Source organism: Dreissena polymorpha, chromosome 10, assembly GCF_020536995.1.
Source record: "Dreissena polymorpha isolate Duluth1 chromosome 10, UMN_Dpol_1.0, whole genome shotgun sequence".
Taxonomy (NCBI): domain Eukaryota; kingdom Metazoa; phylum Mollusca; class Bivalvia; order Myida; family Dreissenidae; genus Dreissena; species Dreissena polymorpha.
Window position 1 is genome coordinate 36925166 of NC_068364.1, and position 19003 is coordinate 36944168.

The 19003-nt window shown below is 33.5% G+C and overlaps 3 protein-coding genes across 13 annotated transcripts in view; 2 read left to right on the forward strand and 1 right to left on the reverse strand.

The window, feature by feature from the left end:
* The window catches only part of LOC127847745 (zinc finger protein 596-like), a 289933-nt gene that overhangs the window by 187832 nt on the left and 83098 nt on the right, over positions 1-19003 (forward strand). The gene's annotated exons all lie outside the window — the stretch shown is intronic.
* The window catches only part of LOC127847747 (uncharacterized), an 87558-nt gene that overhangs the window by 25763 nt on the left and 42792 nt on the right, over positions 1-19003 (reverse strand). The window lies entirely within an intron of this gene.
* LOC127847755 (uncharacterized) lies at positions 11124-17480 on the forward strand. Of its 2 annotated transcripts, XM_052379885.1 has the most exons (3): positions 11124-11455; positions 15719-15902; positions 16329-17480. In XM_052379885.1, exons 2-3 carry the CDS (start codon positions 15719-15721, stop codon positions 16628-16630), a joined length of 486 nt encoding a protein of 161 aa, XP_052235845.1. In that variant the 5' UTR covers positions 11124-11455; the 3' UTR covers positions 16631-17480. The 2 variants fall into 2 exon arrangements, with proteins under 2 accessions (XP_052235845.1, XP_052235844.1); XM_052379884.1 differs by lacking the exon at positions 11124-11455 and having other exon boundaries at positions 14957-15902.

The following is a 19003-nucleotide window of genomic DNA, read 5'->3' on the forward strand; positions in this document are numbered from 1 at the left end:
GTCATTAATATTTGTACCGCTTTTTAAACTTGAAATGCTTGGGAGGATTTTGCTAAATTCATTTGAGACTTGGTAGAATATGTTGTTATTGAAAACACAATCGAAATATTAAGTATGACATTTTCATAAGTATATTATTTTTCTGCAGAGACATTATGTCCCTGCTTTACAAAACAAAAAGGGAGAATATGCAATACTTTGACAAAATTGTTTATATTGTGATTGCGGTGATTGCGATGTTTTGTGAGTATAACATGTATTCAGCTTAATTGTTATATATACAACTTAGCATTGGTAAAGGCCCAAAAGTATGTAAAAATATGAAATACGTTGACAATATTCTGTCCAATGTAAGTTTTTGAGGTTGTGATCCATATGGCATACCATTTATTTCAATTTACAAAGCTATACAAACTGTTCATAGTGAAATAAGATCCTAAATAATGATTGCTTTTATAACTATATATTTGATCTTCAGGTTGACCCAAGTTAAGTTCAGATGTTCTACGAGTGGAGATGATGTCTGGGATACTTGAGCATGACGTTATTCAAATACCTCACCAAACATCAGCCTGTATTATGGAAATACTCAGTGACTGGCTTTCATTGAGCAAGGTGAATTGATAAAGATGTGTACTACAAACTAAAATTGTTTCTGACGAAACTACCAATCCAATAATTAAACAAATCATATTTTAATAAAAATAAATATACTTCTTAGAGTTTGTTCTGTACTCACTGCACATCTGAAGCAATCAGCATGTATGGTAAAGTTTGCAGCGGAAAAGTGGGCTAACTGACAACGGTGATATGAATGAAATACTGTTTAACCCTTTGCATGCTGGGAAATTTGTTGTCTGCTAAAATGTCGTCTGCAGAATTTCTAAAATTAGCATTTTTTCGATTTTTTCTCAAAGAAAACTATCAGAATAGCAAACAGTTTGTATCCTTATGAGACGCCACGTTCTGTGGCGTCTCATCTGGATCCAAACTGTTTGCAAAGGCCTTTAAAATTCGGTTCCAGCGCTTAAAGGGTTAAGGAAAATGCATGGACAAAATACATTAATCGATGGATGCCTAACATGGCATTATAAAGAAACCTAAGATCACTATATATTCATTTACTCCGCTCAAAATATTGCCAGTTGCGTGGCACCCATTGTTTTGTTAAATACTGAGTGTTGAAGTATTTCATGCATAATTGTGTATACAAGTTTATCATAGTTATGTTCTAATAATAATTGAGTGAATTAGTGTACGCGTTTCTATAAGATCATGGTTGTAGTGATGGTGAACTCCATTAACATGAATTTAACTTTGAAACTTTCGTGTACAAAGCTGGTAATACACAACTAATACAACAGCAGCAACATTATTAAGAGGTTGTTACGTCCATGCTGTAAAGGAAGACCTTGACATTTGTGAGGTTTTATCTTTTTGTAATATCTTTATTAAATTACTTGAATTTATATGCGATTTGATGTAAGAAACAGTAATACAATAATAAATATGAAAGCAAATTGCGGAAATGACAATGGAATATACATTGAAATATAGCTTCTATTGTATGGCAATCATAGTTGAGAAAGTATTCAAGTGCAATATGGCGTTCAAACTACCATGGACATGGTATTGAAGTCATATCCGTATGGAACAAAAATACATCTCGTAGCTTGGATTATGTGAGTTTTCAAATCTCTAAATGCCATGTCATCGTATTGGTCCCAACTCATTTCATTTGAAAGCAAACTTACTTGATAACTCAATTTAATTAAAGTATCACGAGAATTTTATACATTAAAACAACGATGATAATGACATCTATCGCAAAATCCATCTATGTATTTGGTTTAATTGCTTAAAGTGCATGTCGGTGTATACATAAGTGCTTAAATTGTTTCAAATATTTAAAACCACATTGCTAATAATTTTAGTAATTTCAATAAAAGCTAAAACAAAATTTATTCGTTAAGCACATTGTATAACCTTCAAAAACGTCCGGACAATATATTACACTAAACTAAAGTTATGAAGTCATTCCGTGATTTTATTCCATAGATTAGTTGAGACTTTAAAAAGTTAACAAAAAATTAAAAGAGGATTAAAAAACTTGAATTCGATTGCATGGTAGTTGAAAAGATGTACTACAGATACTTTTTGGAGAGAAAACAATTATTCCAGTCTTCAGCTTGTACAAATCTCATTAGACTCACGTATTTATTGTCAAACCGTCAAGTGTGGGAATGATGATGGACGTTCAATATTGTAAATAAGTGTGTTGTCTCAATACGTACATCAAACTTATATTAATCACAATATATTGCAGACAATTATATTACTAGCAGAAGAGTAATATTTGCATATAGTAAAATATTCCTACTCCCTACGAACATGACTAAAATATGAAATAAAATACTATTTGCAGGACCAAAGACATAAGCAACACATTTTTATTTGTAATATACAGTTATTTACACTTTTATATCGCGTGTCACCGCGACTGTCGCGCTAAATATCGAGTATCGCTTCGTGTGTCGTGTTTCGCGGTCTGAAATTAGACCGCGATGCATGAGTATTGGATAATATTGACGATATTAGCATAATAAAATATCGTGCGTCGCTTCGTGTTTCGTGCATCGTCCTTTGAACGCGAGACACTGAACACGAAGCGATACACGATATTTGCGCGACAGTTGCGTCGACGCACGATATTTTGCGCGACAGTCGCGGCGAAGCACGAAATTTTGCGCGACAGTTGCGGCGACGCACGATATATTTAACACGATATATCGCCTGTTAGGCTACCTACACAAGGGCGATATTTCGTGGTACATTCGCGCGCGTCGCTTCGTATATCGCGCAAAATTTCGTGCGTCGCCGCGACTGTATTGCAAAATATATTGCGTCGCCGCGATGTCACGCAAAAATATCGTGTATCGCTTCGTGTGTCGTGTGTCGCTCTTTATGAAAGAAGGGCGATATTATAGATGGCACTATTCGGATTCCGTTATAAATTATACTAATAATCAAATTCAAAATTCGCAAAAAGTCAAGAAATCGAAGGATGGTTAATGTCGATGCGAAGACGAAACGAATATAGTTAATTAAACGCTTTATTTGTTGAATAGGTGTATGGTAAAAAGCTTGAGTTATACAAACAAGAAAATAAATACATTTAAACCGATTTATTAATACTTAACGATTCAATGACAGTCTATGAATTCATCAAATTTTGAAAACAACAGAGCGAAAACAATAAGTACGATTCAAAGGCATTCGGTATGAATGGCTACCCACCCATCCCACTGTTACTACGAGCGTTGAAATGCTGATTTCGGCACGCCAGCCAATTTTCAAAACTCACATCTCCATCAATTTGCAACCGAATATTCTTAGAGAAAAAATCGTTGCCTGTTCGCTTAGTCTACCGTAAAGCGGTTTGACTTTTTTCAAAATACCTTTCAGATGATGCATAACTGTGTAGAATGATACCGTAACAATAAGATGTATTGATTTACCTGCACATTACAGATAATAGCCAATATGCATCTAATTAATCTTGTTTTTTAATGTATCGATACACTCACTTATCGTTCAGTTTGGTTTGCTGATGCACATGTATAACTGTCACTTACGAAGTTATAATTACAAACTAACGAGCTTCTTCGAAAAATAAGAAAGCAATTATTTTTCATATACCGATCGTACCAGTTGTGCTGTTCAATTCATCAGCCAGTAATCATCATTAAAATCAAAGTAGCATAACAGTGAAAGTTGAATACATAAAAAATATGAAAAAGTCTCGTTTAAACGGGAAGCGAATTTAATAACACGATTATTGTTTGCAAAGTCTTTAAAGATGATATATGGCACATATAAATTTCCTTATTCATATCAGTCAATGTCCTTTATCTTTTTCAATACTGTCTTCATGAAGCTTATGTCGCATGATACGTTTGATTCTTTTTTTGCAAGAGACTAACTAGTAGAAGCCGTAAATGCAATGTTGAACTTACGATGTAGACAGGTATGTACCTTATGCATGTCTTTAAATTATTATATTAATGATAATGAATAAGTAGGTGAAGCATAAGGTCAATGCTTGAAGCCGGTTGAAATAGTTGTCTTATTATTTTCATCACTGTTTAGTAGCTCTCGTCTTCATTACCAGAGGGGGTAATCACGTGATAGTCAAGATGGCGACGTCCATGCCGGGACACTTATTTTTCGCCGTTTTATACCCTTTATCACTTTTGTTTCATGTTAAAATGACGCTGAATTTCCAGCCATTTCAGTCAATATGTGATTATCGTTTATTATTAAAATTCGCTTTATATTTCGACTTTTCTCCCCGAAAATTTTCTTAATGAAGCTTTAATTAGGTCACCCCGCTAAGAAAGTTTGCAGCGAGTAAAGACGAGATAAAGCGCGAATTTCGACACAAAATAAACGCTTGTAATTTTCTTTCTGCATTGGTTGGTAAGTGAGCTTCATTTAAAACAATAAATACAAGTAGTACAGGGTATAAATCGACGAAAATACCTGCCTTGTCATGAACGTCGCCATCTTGACTATCACGTGATTACCATCTTTGATTACTCTTATCACATTAACGGCTTTGTTGATTGTGATGATCACTGAAACGATGTATTTATTAATAAATTGGTTTGTTCTTTTGACATATTGTCGACAATTTTGTCATTAAATACGACTTATGGAATTTCCATTATGGTTTATGACATTTTAACTGTATATAGGTATTCATTTCGGAATAATATTTTCAAAAATGATTCGTTCCAATTTGGAATTATTCCAATTGTTTCATATAAGTATAGTACTGTACAACAGTATATACAATATGTTAATATTTAGACGTTTACACACATAAGAGAGGGCAGGCAAGCCCAGTGTGAATGTTTCCTCTGAGAACGGTATACATATTCAAAAAAACTATACACAACGCTGTGCAATATTATTATTGTATGTGTTTTATATTTTTCGATCAGTATTCAGTATTCAATCCAAAATAACATTACCTAACTATTCCGCGAAAATGCACAACAGTATTCACATCATTTCATGACGTTTTTTTATTGCAATAGGTTGGACACAAGCATCGTAATTCACGAGATATAAACCCTTTAACGTAATTTGATATTTATTTAAGCCTATTTTCAGGACGGACTTATTTATCAGATTAACAATGTGTATAGTTTCATTATCATGTAGATTAAATCGATTGTTACGTTCAACGTGAAATTCGAAATTGTCGGAAATAATCATTGAATCTCGTACCGTCCAATACGGTGGAATAGCGGACGACCACGTAGTACGAAAGATTAAAGCAGAATTTCGATGTGGTCTAGGCTGCTTTTAATTAAAACATATCATGTTAATAGTTGGAACGGTTCAGCAATTGCAGGCCTTAAACATTGTCATTTACTAGTCCATGTAAACACATCATCCCACAAAAACATTCGCTAAAGTATAATATATAATACATTCGCGAGTGTTTTGACACTTGCATTACAATTAAAAAAATCGAGCACTTAGTTTCGATAGAGTTCATTCCTTAGGTGTTAACATTTAATTTTGAGCAATCATGTTAATTGCATAAAACGTAAAACAATCGCTTGAATAAGGAAATGGTTACTAACGTTCAGACCATGCCGATTTTCATGCTGCTGATGATTGGGCTGTCCTTGACCACTTTAGCCGAACGTAATGATGATATGTGTTTCCCGTGTGTGTGTGTTTCAAGCGATGAACGAGGTTTGTAAAAAGTGGACTGTAGATACAAGACAGATCTGGAAGGGAGATTGCCACAGTTTAGGAAAATTAATTACAGTCAGATTAGATCTCTGAATATGTCTGGTACAAGCCTCTTTAATTTGAAGAAACAAACACAAACGCATTTTGAAAATTAAAGCAGTTTATAAAAACTTGATTTGTACACTACTTCCATTAATTTGTTGATGAACAACAATGCAACAGTTACTAGTGAGACTTTTAAAGGATTTGGAAGTTCTCAATATCGCGCATAACGATTTCCCAGTTACCAGTGAAACTAACAATAACGTTTTCGTACGTTTAGCTTCTCTGGAAAAACTGTTTATGTATCAAATAAATTTGATATCAAGCGGTAGTACTAGTTATCCAGGGCAGATCTTGAACAATATTTCAACATTGGAAGAAGTATGGATTGATGGATTTTCAGTTGTTCCCTTTGGAACGGAGTTTCAGAATATGCCAAACTTAAAAGTCATTCGAATATCAGGGGACTTTATCAGGCCAATATGGCAGTACACACATTACTGTGACATACAAACTGTCGATGAATCCACATTTGCAAATTTGTTGTATGTCAGAATGTATCAATCCTTAATAGTGGCGTGACTGCAATTTTGAGTAAAGCCTTTACAAAAATGGACGATCTTCGAATGTTAGATTTGTCTATGAATTATGAGTTGGGCTTTGACAATCTCGAAGGTTTGAGCAGTCTTAATTCAGAACTAGAAGTCCTCATTTTTGACAGTGTAACAAACACGAACAAACTAGAATGTCCGACCCAAATTATGAAATCGACGGTAGAATTGTTTCGGCATTTAAAAGCTCTGAAAATGCTGTCATCAGATACCAACAAGATAACAGAAATCGACAAAGACGCTTTAAACATAACCCCAGCAACCCTAGAACATCTACGAGTAAGAAGAAATAAATTTGAGCTAGGATATTATATGCTTTATGCATGTCAGATGAAAAATTTAAGAAAAATCGAAGCATCATTTTCTAACATGGATTTCCAGTTAACTAGTTTGAATGACAACTTAGAGCTTTCCCATCCTCCATGCATCTATATTATAATAACACATTTACCGGGATAACCTATATGTAAATACTTTAGTTCTTCCAAAAGAGAATACAACACATGCTGAACATACCAAGGATGTAGACTGCCTCAAACGTCCATTATACTATATTCCACCTGTTGTTATTACAACTGTTCTTCCCACAAAACTGGAATACATCGATATAAGTCACAGTAAGATATGATTTCCAATATACGGTTTTATATCGATTCAGAAAACTCACTTAAAACAGTTATTGCTTCTAATTCGCTTTTGTACTGCTGGGCTGGGCCGGTACATGGCGGGCACAATATCGAAACTATTGATCTCAGTAACAACTTTTTTATTCAAATGTAAATGAAAATTTCTTTACCAGCTTTCCGAAACTAAAGCGTTTACATCTAGAAGGAAATTACCTTTACTTTGTTGTCGCATATAAGAAGATTTTTATGTTAAACAACGAACTTGAATATATTGACTTATCTATTAACATAATCAATAAAATCCATCCAAAAATATTTGCAAATCAGACCAAAATGAAATGGATAATTTAATGGTCTTTGATTATACTATATCTCAGATGAAATTGCTACACGTTTTAAATCTATCATATAATCTTATAATGACACTTAGTAAACAATTGCGTTCTGATCTTGAAGGAATTGTGTAATTTAGAAACAATATAACTTTGACGGTGGACCTTACTGACAATGTCATAAGCTGTTCATGTGAAAACCTGGAAGTACTAGAGTGGATCCTTGAACACACACTTCCAACTTCAAATTCTTTGATCGTGATCATATATACATGATATTACACTCATAATGTCTCTTCGGAGCTTCCATCACCTATATTGATCAATTGCAAAGAGGATATGAACTTTCAGGTTTCCTTTCTTCAAAAGCTTTGTCTCTCATACACACCGCTTCTTATTTCATTAGTTGTCATACTCTTTGTCATCTTTAATATCATCATTGGTGCTATCATACATCGGTTTAGATGGAAGATAAGGTACTGGTATTATGTTTGAAACAACAAAGAGGTAAGTTTCAATGGCTACCTATCTATCGAAGGTTCGTTACGATTTCAAAGTTTCAAATACGGTATATACCTAGCGTACGAGGATGACGCTCGATAATAAGTGTTGGAAATACTAAGACCCAAACTTGCAGAACTGGGATATGTTGCGTTTGTACATGACGACATACTGGAAGGATTACCGCTTTGCAACGTTCTGACAAATCTATCCATGTGAGTCGCCTTACTGTTTTTGTGCTTTCAAGAGGGTCCAGAGAAAGTTTGGAATGGAAGATAGCTGCACATATTACGAATGAAGAATCAAACAACAGAAAATCCTTGGCGATGTTCTACGATTCCACCTCAACACGAGGACTCCCGGAGGGTTTACAGCTCCTGAGAAGGGATGCGTTTATCGATTACCATGCGAACGGCAATGAAGATGAAATTATGCCTTTTTTGAGGACTTCAAAGCTAAAGTGAAGTATATTATTATTACCGAAGGTGTGAACTAATAATATTTTTTTGTTTCCGATAAAACCAAATATAGTTTTAATATGTTGAACTTGATAGAATGAGTGTAATATTCGGATGGCCCGTTAGAATGTTTTCTCGCATAAGATTCTTACGGCTGATAAGAGATCATCTTGTACTTTTTGCTGAAAGTTGCATTTTAAATATTGATTTATGCTACCTGTTTATAATTTTGTTCGCATATCATACTCTGTAATAATTGTATTGTGACTATTTATTATAGGTTGAACTCATACATCTTACATTAATAACTGAACATGTTTGTATTTCTTTATTAGGTTTTCAATGTCCTTTGGCAAACAAAGATACATGTCAATTGTACACTATCAAATAATTGAGTGACTTTGATTGTTTCAACCAGCACTATCCAAGTATATCTAATTTAAACGCTAATATTTTTCGTATGTTGATAGAGAATATAATGGATATTTAAGGGCATTGTTAAAGTACATTACAACTGTTTCATTGACAACAGGACAGCAAAAATTTGCAGGCCTTGCAAAAAAATCAAATTCGTCAATTTATTAAAGCGCGAAAATATTCCTTGAAACTGTTATCTGTAAAATTACATGCGATTAAACATCGCATCATATTAAGTTTAAATACTATTGCACCACATATACATTTGCCAGATTGTATAATGTTGCAAACCATCCGGTTTCGTAAATATGATCGCCTATCTTTATATAAATAATTTCCCTCACAGTTGATAATCCTTGTGTGTTCTTTCATAGATGTTTGACATTATTGCGCAAACGAAGTGACTATACAAGGCAATAAATTGTGAAACGTATATTAAAAACATCTAACAGATACACACATGGATTAGATGCATAATTAACTTAATGCGCGATATATTCCAATACTTATGCCAAAGGACGCTATACTCCTGGTTAAAATGAAATGTTACGATTGATTGGTCGATTATATTTTCTATGGTAGTCAATATGTAAACCCTCGTACCTTATTCGTACCATGCGATGTAGTAGGCATTGTAGTTTTCAATTTCGACCTGTGTGTTTGTGTATCTATTTCGTTACTTTTTAAATAAAATTATAAATGTAACCATCATACGCATTTGTAAAAAGCGTTTATTTTTATTTATAAATAAGCTAAAAATAAATAAATGACTATACGCGTGAGTTGTTTTTAAATCACACATTTTCAGTTCTAGTAGTTAAAGTAAGTATTATTTTTGAATAATAAAAAAAACGCCCATGGCAATCCTGCTTAGGTCAATCACTCAAGTCTGATCAGCGAATAACCATTGGTATGTAACTATGCAGAATGCATATGTCTTAAAATCTAATTTTTTAACCAAAATCTAGCTTGTAATAAAACGCGCACGATACACATATACAAATGTGAAGCCGTGGCTTAAATGTACGACTTCGTAACCGAGCTTAAAACTATATTTAGTCCTCAATAATTCTATGTTTTTAACATGGACGCAAGACGAACTGTCTATCACATTACATTAATATTTTCAGTGTCCTAAAACTGTTTTTAATATCCTGTTCTTTCTTCATCACGTTATAAAAATCGTGGTATTTAAATCATTAATTCCGTCTGACAAAGTTAGTTTTCAGTTTTGAATTAAAATGTAAGAATTAACCGCACTTAATCATGGCAATCGGCGTATATATTGAAGTAGTTAATATAATACTGTCACTTATACATACATGTATAATGCAATAGAACCCAACATAAACATGGGTTTTCGGCCCAAAATATTTCGTTTTCCAATAAAGTAACGTGTCGTTTACTGTATTTTACTATATTGACAACATTAGAACACGTATAGGAAATATGAAATGTTTCTGTACTTATTTGCGACGGAACAAGCGTCATCCATAACGTATTGTGTATTACCGTGTCGAATGCCTATATGAATTAAATATGATGATCATTCCATTGCGCTTCGATCATGTCTAAAAAAGCATATAGATCATCGTTTATCGTTTGGTTGTTTTCAAATAGGTTATTAAGTATATTCCTTAAAGTATGTGAAGCTATTATAACCACGATATCATGAAATGATGCCTCAATTTTGTATATGGAAAATGCCTTGATAATGTTATGGAAATGATTCGTCAACTTTCCTCTGAATAATGAAAATATAAACGTTTGTCCGTTCCTCCGGGTAAATAACCGAATCGATAATATTGTTGAAAATATTCGTAAGGTACGGCAATATGAATATTAAGCATAAAAAAATAAATCGGCACAGTTTCCTGTGATTGCGCAGTTTGTATACCTTGAGATATTTGTTAACGTTGTACAAATAACATCCACAGTACGATTGCCATCTTAACTTTCAATATTAATATCATGGTTTGCGCTGCTGATGTCAATTTAATCACGTAAACGGCTGCCATTCCGAAGATTTGCTAACGATTGCAAATTTGAAAGCGATTGGAAAAATTGCGCAAGCGCCTGCATCCCGTATCGAATCAACGTGAAATAACTAGGACATATCAAACAAACAAAGAAACTAATTGTCATTGAAAATACAAATTTTGCACAACTCATGTTATATGAACAATTAAATATAGCATTTGGCATTATAAAATATTTTAATTTAACGTATTACTTAAAGAAAACACAATATAACACAGCGAAACTGTCTCTTTAAAGTATTATACAATAGGAGAGAACTGTGTTGTAGCTATGCATAAGGAAGATCACTCTGTCCAAACAAAAACACTTTCTTGTTCACCTGTAAACAAAGTGACATCCAACATGGAGTCTTCGCTTGTAGCAAAAGGATCAGATACGATATGGGACTATACTTGTTCGGCTTGCCAGAAGCTCGAGGCTCAGTATCATTGTGAAGAGTGTTGCAAGGGTTTCTGTGACAGCTGTGTGAAACTGCACAACCAACTTTACAAGTCTCACACTGCGTTTGGCAGAGAACAAATGGATAAATGGCCTATTAACAAGTCAACGTTAGACATGTTGAGGCAGTGTGCAGAGCATACCGATAAAAAAATAAAACTGTTCTGTGAGGACCATTGTCGGCTGTGTTGTCACACTTGCGTGTCACTTCATCACAGGTAAGTGACATTTAAACAATTTTTTGTTGTAGTGGTTTACTCAACAACTATGTTTTCTAACCATATACAACAATGTAAATAAGTGTTCTTAACAAATTGATATACTTTTCAATCAAGTTTGATATATTTAACAATTATAAATATATATTAACCGTACTGAATTTTAAATATGACTATACACATAATTGAGCACCGCTTATGGTTTTAAACCTCCGCCTCAATAGTTTACATAAACCGACCGATTTGAGTCAAGAGGTTCCAATTGATTGAGCGTGTCGGTTTGCTACGTTAGCAGTGACAATGTACTACATACACGTTTAACTGTTTAAAGTTTAGTGTTAATATCACTGTTTACATTTCCCGATTACTGCCGGCATTTGTTGGTAGAGCGCAGAAATAAATTATGAGGATCGCGGGTGCCACCACACCACCTTGATGCATAGCTTGTGTGGTGATTGTGTAACATGTCGTCGACCGAGCGTCGGTCATTATAGTATGGTTCAGACGTTTGATTAAAATACAAATGAAATATAATATTATTTTCCTTTAGCTACCTTTCTTTTAAATAAATAATTATTCGAGCAGTAAATCAATATTAATCACACTGCTATATATCTTGACTTCGAGTAATTTTAATTAAAACCTATGACATCGGGTCTGCTCCTATGCTCATATAGACCTTTGTACATCATTGTTTAATACATTTAGATATTGCAAATGTTGTTTTGTATAATAAGAACTTAATAAATATTGCTATATTTAAGATTGTGAATATGTATAAAACCAACTGGTGCTTAAAAATCTCAGGCAATAAAGAGAACATACTCTTTATTCAAGCAAAGATTTTGTAGAGAACAGTACTTTCGATATATAAAAGATAAAGATGAAATAACCTTTTTCACCATATTTAGGATAAGTGCACATAAATTGCACATAGAAACAGGCAGATACAAGGAACTTCCAGAAAATCAAAGAGTTTGTGACTGTTGCTTTTCTAATCTGATTGAAGACAAAATTTATGTTTCTATGTAATGTAAAACATTCGATATAAGTAGAGAATCAGTTGTTTTTAAACAAATTGAGTCTTTCAATAAAACTTCGTGTTGCTTAATAAAAAGCAAAAACTTGTTTTGTTAATGTCATCTGAAGACAGCGAAGTTCTGAAATTGTTGTCTAAATATCTACTCGAGATTTATGTTAAACGAACTGCCCTGTTAGGTAAAAATTTGTCAGGCCATTGACTTGTTTATTCTATTAAATTGACGATTAAGTTGAATATACTTACTACTTTATTTCATCACTTATTTTTATCGTTGTTAAGCTTATGTTATTTGTGTTTCCACCAATACGAATTAAGCTTTAGTAACTGTTATGTTCTTATTTCTACCATACTTTATGGATGGTTGATATATTATGTTACTTGCATTACGTTTTATATTGGTGATTATATATGTCATACTGTATGACCCTTGATTGTCTAAATAAAGTTCTTCTTCTTCTTATAGACCTGAAACTATTTTATTAAATAACACGACTCCGGGTCTGTGTTGACTTCGTACCCAAGGCATGGAAACTGTTATTGCTTAATAATGTGTGTATGAAAGTACAGGGTATATAAATTATTAAGTATAAACTATCCGAGATGCTGAGGGGTATAAACCACACTACAAGGCTCTAAGAACGTTTGAAGAGGATAGCCAGTCTCTATGTGCTCGAAGTCCCTAATGCTATATTAATAATATACTTTAAATACCTTTAAATGCTTATTAAACGATATTTACTCGACGAAGTCGGGAGCAGAACTGACTGTTCAGAGAGAAAACTCGCGCGTGTGTACTTTCTCCTCATGTGGAATTACCCGGACATTTCCATAGTTATTGTGAAGACATTTACGTAAAAGTGAGTTGGCTTAATTATGCAACAAAATAATGAGGTTCCGATCTGTATCAATGCAATGAACATTTATCATACACATGGATATGAAAACAACACACAACGATACTTTTCTAGGTGTATTTTACAATAATGAATACAACCTCGGCCATGCTTACCGGAAATCTAAGGACACTAATAATATATAAACTAAAAGAAACACTATACCCAAAGACAAAAATGAAAGTAAGGAAAAACGGTGTTAGGGTACTCATCGCCACAATTGGTCATTCAATCATTTCTACGGCCGTAGTTCCTACCTCTGATTCAAGTCGAGAAGTTGTCAGTTACTGGCCTTAGTATGTGTTCTACGCACTGGTAACCTGCTATCTCATGAAGAGTAAGAGTTGGTTAACTGGCCACCTTGCTAAAACTAACATGCAAAAACGGTGAAAAATACCAACGAACCAAAAAAACAACCCTTACGTTTGAAACATATGTTCAGATAATTAATTCAATGTTACCAACGTGACGTTAAGTTCTTTTAACGTAATATTCATGTTTTAAATAGACCTTGCTTAGCACAGTAAGTATCAGGTTATACTAGACCATATTATTATATATCGAGTCCTAACTTTTTATGAACAAATAATTTATATTCAATTCCTTGGTTTTGTGAATTTATGAACTTATAGTACATGCGCTTGCATTGTAGATCATGCAGTAAAGTCAGCCTTATTGAAGAGATATACGGAATATTATGCTAGTCAATTGTTCCAAGAGTTCGTATCACTAGAGTGGCTTGTGTGATGACGTATCACACGAGAGACGGAGCCTCGAGTGTGATGCGAAATAGCACAAGCCACGAGAGTGATACAAACTCTTGGAACAATTGACTAGCGTAATATTCCTTTTATTATATACAGCAACTAAAGAAAACAGTTAACAATTGTATTTTTTACTTTAACAAAACTGACAAAACAATGACTAAAACGGTACGCCATAGTTTATTTAAGATGCGTATGAATACAGTTAATGTAAATTAACGTGTAAACATTCGAACCGGGAAAACACAGGTTTCCGACACGCTTACCTTAATGCCATCGTTAATCCAATATTTATAATAATTAAGTTGACAACTTTAATCCGATGTTTATAAAAAAAAACGTTGAAACAATATGCACTTCCACTGCTATCTTCCATGTCTTTATCGAAACTTAGTTTAAACCACACTATTTTATTGTATTCCTATCGAAATATACATTTATGCATGATAAACACGCACTCCAAAATACGTTTTGAATTCGTTCAATGTTTTTAACAAATAGTTTACTGTTAAAAATCAACACGTCCGACAGGTCCTTAAATTCCATAGAGTTTAGATAAAACTATTGTGTTTAGTCACAGAAATGACGTCACACAATGTACTACGTAATATATTTCGTAATATAAAAATATTCTATTTTCGGTGCTCGTAATGTGACGTCATTAAATGGGTCAAAGTAGTCCGGCTAGTATGGTAATACGGAATTGGAAACAGCGAGTAGCGTAATACGGGATTTTTTATTTCAACGATTGATACAACCTGTATTTTGTTAAAAGCATTAAACAGGTATATAATAAAAACAAATACTCAACGGCAGACGCACATAATCTTTCACCAAACATTCAGAAAATACAAGAAGAGTTGAAGAAACTGAAAGACAGAGCAACATGCAATCTTCAGTCGCTTGAGAAGGCTTACGTTCGAATTAAGGAAGAGATCGAGACAGTGCGACAGAAAATCAATAAAGAATTGGATCGGCTAGAGAAAGTGACACTGCTAGAAGTGGAAAACCTAATTTCCAGCTCTAAGATTTTGATTACAAAAGAAAGAGATTAGAGTGACGGCATTCATAAAAGTCTGCAATGCCACAGTGAGGCGGTTAATGACGTTTGCAACAAGAGCAGTACACTTCTTTTTATAGCTTTAGAAAAAATGTCATAAGCAGATAAATGACTCTGAATAAATCGTTGAAGAGTTGAAAGTCACAAATGATTATGGTTGGGACTTTGAACCAAACAATAACATTGAGAAGTTTATATCAAATTGGACAGGTCTTGGTAAGATAAGCAAAACAAATACAGTTTTTTCACTACAAAAAAATGTCAGAATACGGAGTTAAAATAAAATCTGATTTAAAACCATGCAATATTTATGCCATATGCGAGCTTCCTTCTAGAGAGACGCTTATACTGGATTATAATAATGACGAAGTGAAACTGTTTGACAAGAAATACAAGTTATTGAGCAATTGTAAAGTGCTTAACTATTCATATGACATGTGTCTGATATCTCCAAATGAACTTGTTGTAACAACGAATAAGCATGACGATCTGCACTTTCTTCAGATGATAACTGTCAGGAATGACAAGTTGGAGAAGGAAAACAAGATCCAGCTCCCACATAGGTGTGTTGGCATTGCCCGCCATGAGGGAGATCTGTATGTAACTTCCGGAAGAGCTCTGTATCAGTACACTCTAACTGGAACACTCGTTAAGAAATTGTACGAGTATACAACAGGAGATGATACAGGTAGTGGACACATACTATTTGATTATAGTTATTACTATTTAAATATATAAAGACAAATATTACCAAGCGGTATCATGTAGTTATACATTACAGATTTTAAATTATACTATCACCGTACTTGTTTACTCACATGCAAAAAAAATAATTATTGGAAAACATAAGCACACTTCGAAATATAATAGCGCTTTATTTACTTGTTGGCTTAGATTTTGCATTGTGTTCTTGCTTGTGTTTGAATGTGTTTTTGAGCTTAACATGCTATTTAAAGTAAAGCCATACAAAATAAGATATTTCGGTGTTTTTCCTCCTGTAAATTGGAGTGTCAAATTGTGTCTATTTGGAATGTCTTTAATTGCATGTTAGTACAATTGATTATAAACTAATTTCAGAAAAACCTTAAATTGCATAGCAATATTTTCTCTGCAGTCTACTCGTGTGCAGTGAACCTGACGGATGACAAGATATACGTCACCAATCAGCACACACACCAACTACTAACACTGGCTATGGATGGAACAGTTATCTCCACCTTTACAGACATTGACTTAAAAGGCCCACGGGGTGTACATGTGACAACTCGTGGACAAGTGCTCGTTTGTGGCGATAAATCAAACGCACGTATACAGGTGGACAACGAGGGGAAGAAGAAGCTGGCCACACTGGCTACCAAAAGGATGGTGTCAATGACCCACGTTCAGTGTTATACAGCAGCAGCACTGATTCTGTGATAATGGGTTTCTCAACGAATGATACAATCATGGTTTTTAAAGTGGCATACTCAGCGGAAAAATAAATAATTAATATAACGATACAAACGTATCTAAGAATTTATTTGACACATATCGTCATCATGGCGTAACAGGTAAAGCACGTTTATATTGTATTATTTTGTGATATAAAAGTATCCTTCAAATTTCAACTTAACATCTTGTTTTCATTTACCTACTTTGTTTGAATCGTATCTTCATTTTCAATTTTTTTTGATTATTGTTTTCGTACTTTATTTGATTGTTGTTTTCGTTTACTTACGTACCGGTACTTTATTTGATTATGTTTTCATTTATGTACTCTATTTGAATCGTGTTTGCATTTACGTACTTAATTCGAATTGTGTTTGTATTTACGCTCTTAATTAGTTATTGTTTTCATTTGCGTTGTCTATTTGAACAGTATTATTAAGAATTGTATTTCTTTTTACAAAAGCTTCTTTGATAAATTTACAAACATAATAAATTATCGTTTTGGCACATGAAAAAAATACTTGTGGAATGTATATACAGATGGGTTGATATAAAATGTACGGCTTATATATGTTGTTCTTAACTCAGTGTATCAGCGACATATGCATATATAGAGAATAACAGGTTACTGCCTGATCTTTTTGTAATATATCAGGCAAGGCTCAGAATAATATAACGGCGAGGCTTGCCGAGGCAGTAACCTGTTTTTCTGTTTATCATACCTCTACGTCCCCGATTTTTAAGAAATATTGGAAAAATCGCTAAAAAGCTGCAGTTTTAGCGGGAAAGAATATGACTTTTATCGTTTGACGTGTCTATAAAGACGTCATGAGCACGCGCGCTTAATATTTGAAAAAAAAAATGTTTTTTTTTGCTGTTTGTGTTGCATTTTGTGTTTTAAAATATATTACATCTTGGTATCAAATTGTTTGTTTTGTTGAATATGATTGGATTTTACTAGAAATGATTACTTTATAGTTGATTCCTATTAATATGGCCATATTCCACACATGACTGATATAAGAACTTCCTGTTGACCATGATATAAACAAATATATCAGGCAACGTTATATCAGGCAGATATCAATGCGGTGGTATGATAAAAATGGTATTCATCTTCTTAATTAAAGTCAAAACAACATATAGAAAATAACCATCGTTACCTGATACCAATATGCAGAGATATGCATTTTGAATATTTGATAAGACAATAAATTGATTTAGAGTTTATTAAAGATGGAAAGATATTGTTATTAACTCTATCAATATACCTTGTTATTGAGGATTTTGTCTGCTACCCGAAAGGGACGTGGTTAGCATAGAGTCGCTGCTTTGTTCGTCCGTCAGAATTGAAATTTTAAAGGACATTAGTATGTGAAAACCGAATTATCCGATAATTAAACACTCGTTTCCGTCTACCTCGATATCCGTCCGTTCGTACTTCCATCAAATACTGCGTTCTCGCGCGATACCTTAGACACGTATAATCCGATTTCGATGAAACTCTGTGGAAGCCCTATAGTGAAGACATGTGCATATTGTTAGATCGTTCCGCTCTTGCATGTGCAAAAACAAACACCTCACGCTTTCCATGGATGGAACAGTACTATCAATCTCTAAACTGCAATACCAATATGGCGTACATGTGACACAGGTACAGCAAGTGATGAGTGATTGTCTTTGTTAGACACATGGACGACATTGGAATATGTTAGCGGATAAAATTGTCTACCAACAATGATGGATGAATAAGACCATCTAGTTTTAATTTATAAGAACAGATATATTTAAATGCATCATAGCGTAGACCAATTTATACGACTGTATTCAGATTGCATTGATGCTTTTAGTAGTCATGATGCTTTTTTAATTGTGCACAATATAAAGCACTTTATCATGCTCCTTTTTGAGTGCTTAATAGGTTTAAAATAACAAATTAACGGCTTTTGTGAAAATATTAAAGCAAAAAAAATAAATGCATGTTATGTTTACATATGTTTAAGTTAAATACATGTACATACAAGTGTACAAGTGAACGTTCTAAAACGAATGTGAGACATTCGAATACCTACCTAACAGTGTCAATTGACATCATAAAACTGAACATGGTTTTGCAATTGAGTATTTTGATTGCGTGCATTATATGTGTACACGATTTATTAAAGGAACTTAATGTTGTATTATTTTCAGTATACCTTCTTAGTTCATATATTGACAGATTTCAATGGACATTTTCTTGATCTAAATGTGTGATAATTTATTAAATCGATAGCATACAAAATCAAAGAAAAACGTTCTGACCTTTTAACTTCGCAATAATACTCGACGAATCAAATGTAAATATCCGATTTAATCTCAACT

Excerpts from the sequence above, each read along its gene's own strand:
- LOC127847755 (XM_052379884.1), top strand. The coding sequence starts at position 15,473 with ATGTCAGAATACGGAGTTAAAATAAAATCTGATTTAAAACCATGCAAT. Across the intron at positions 15,903-16,328 it reads TACAACAGGAGATGATACAG|TCTACTCGTGTGCAGTGAAC; the intron begins GTAGTGGACACA and ends TTTTCTCTGCAG.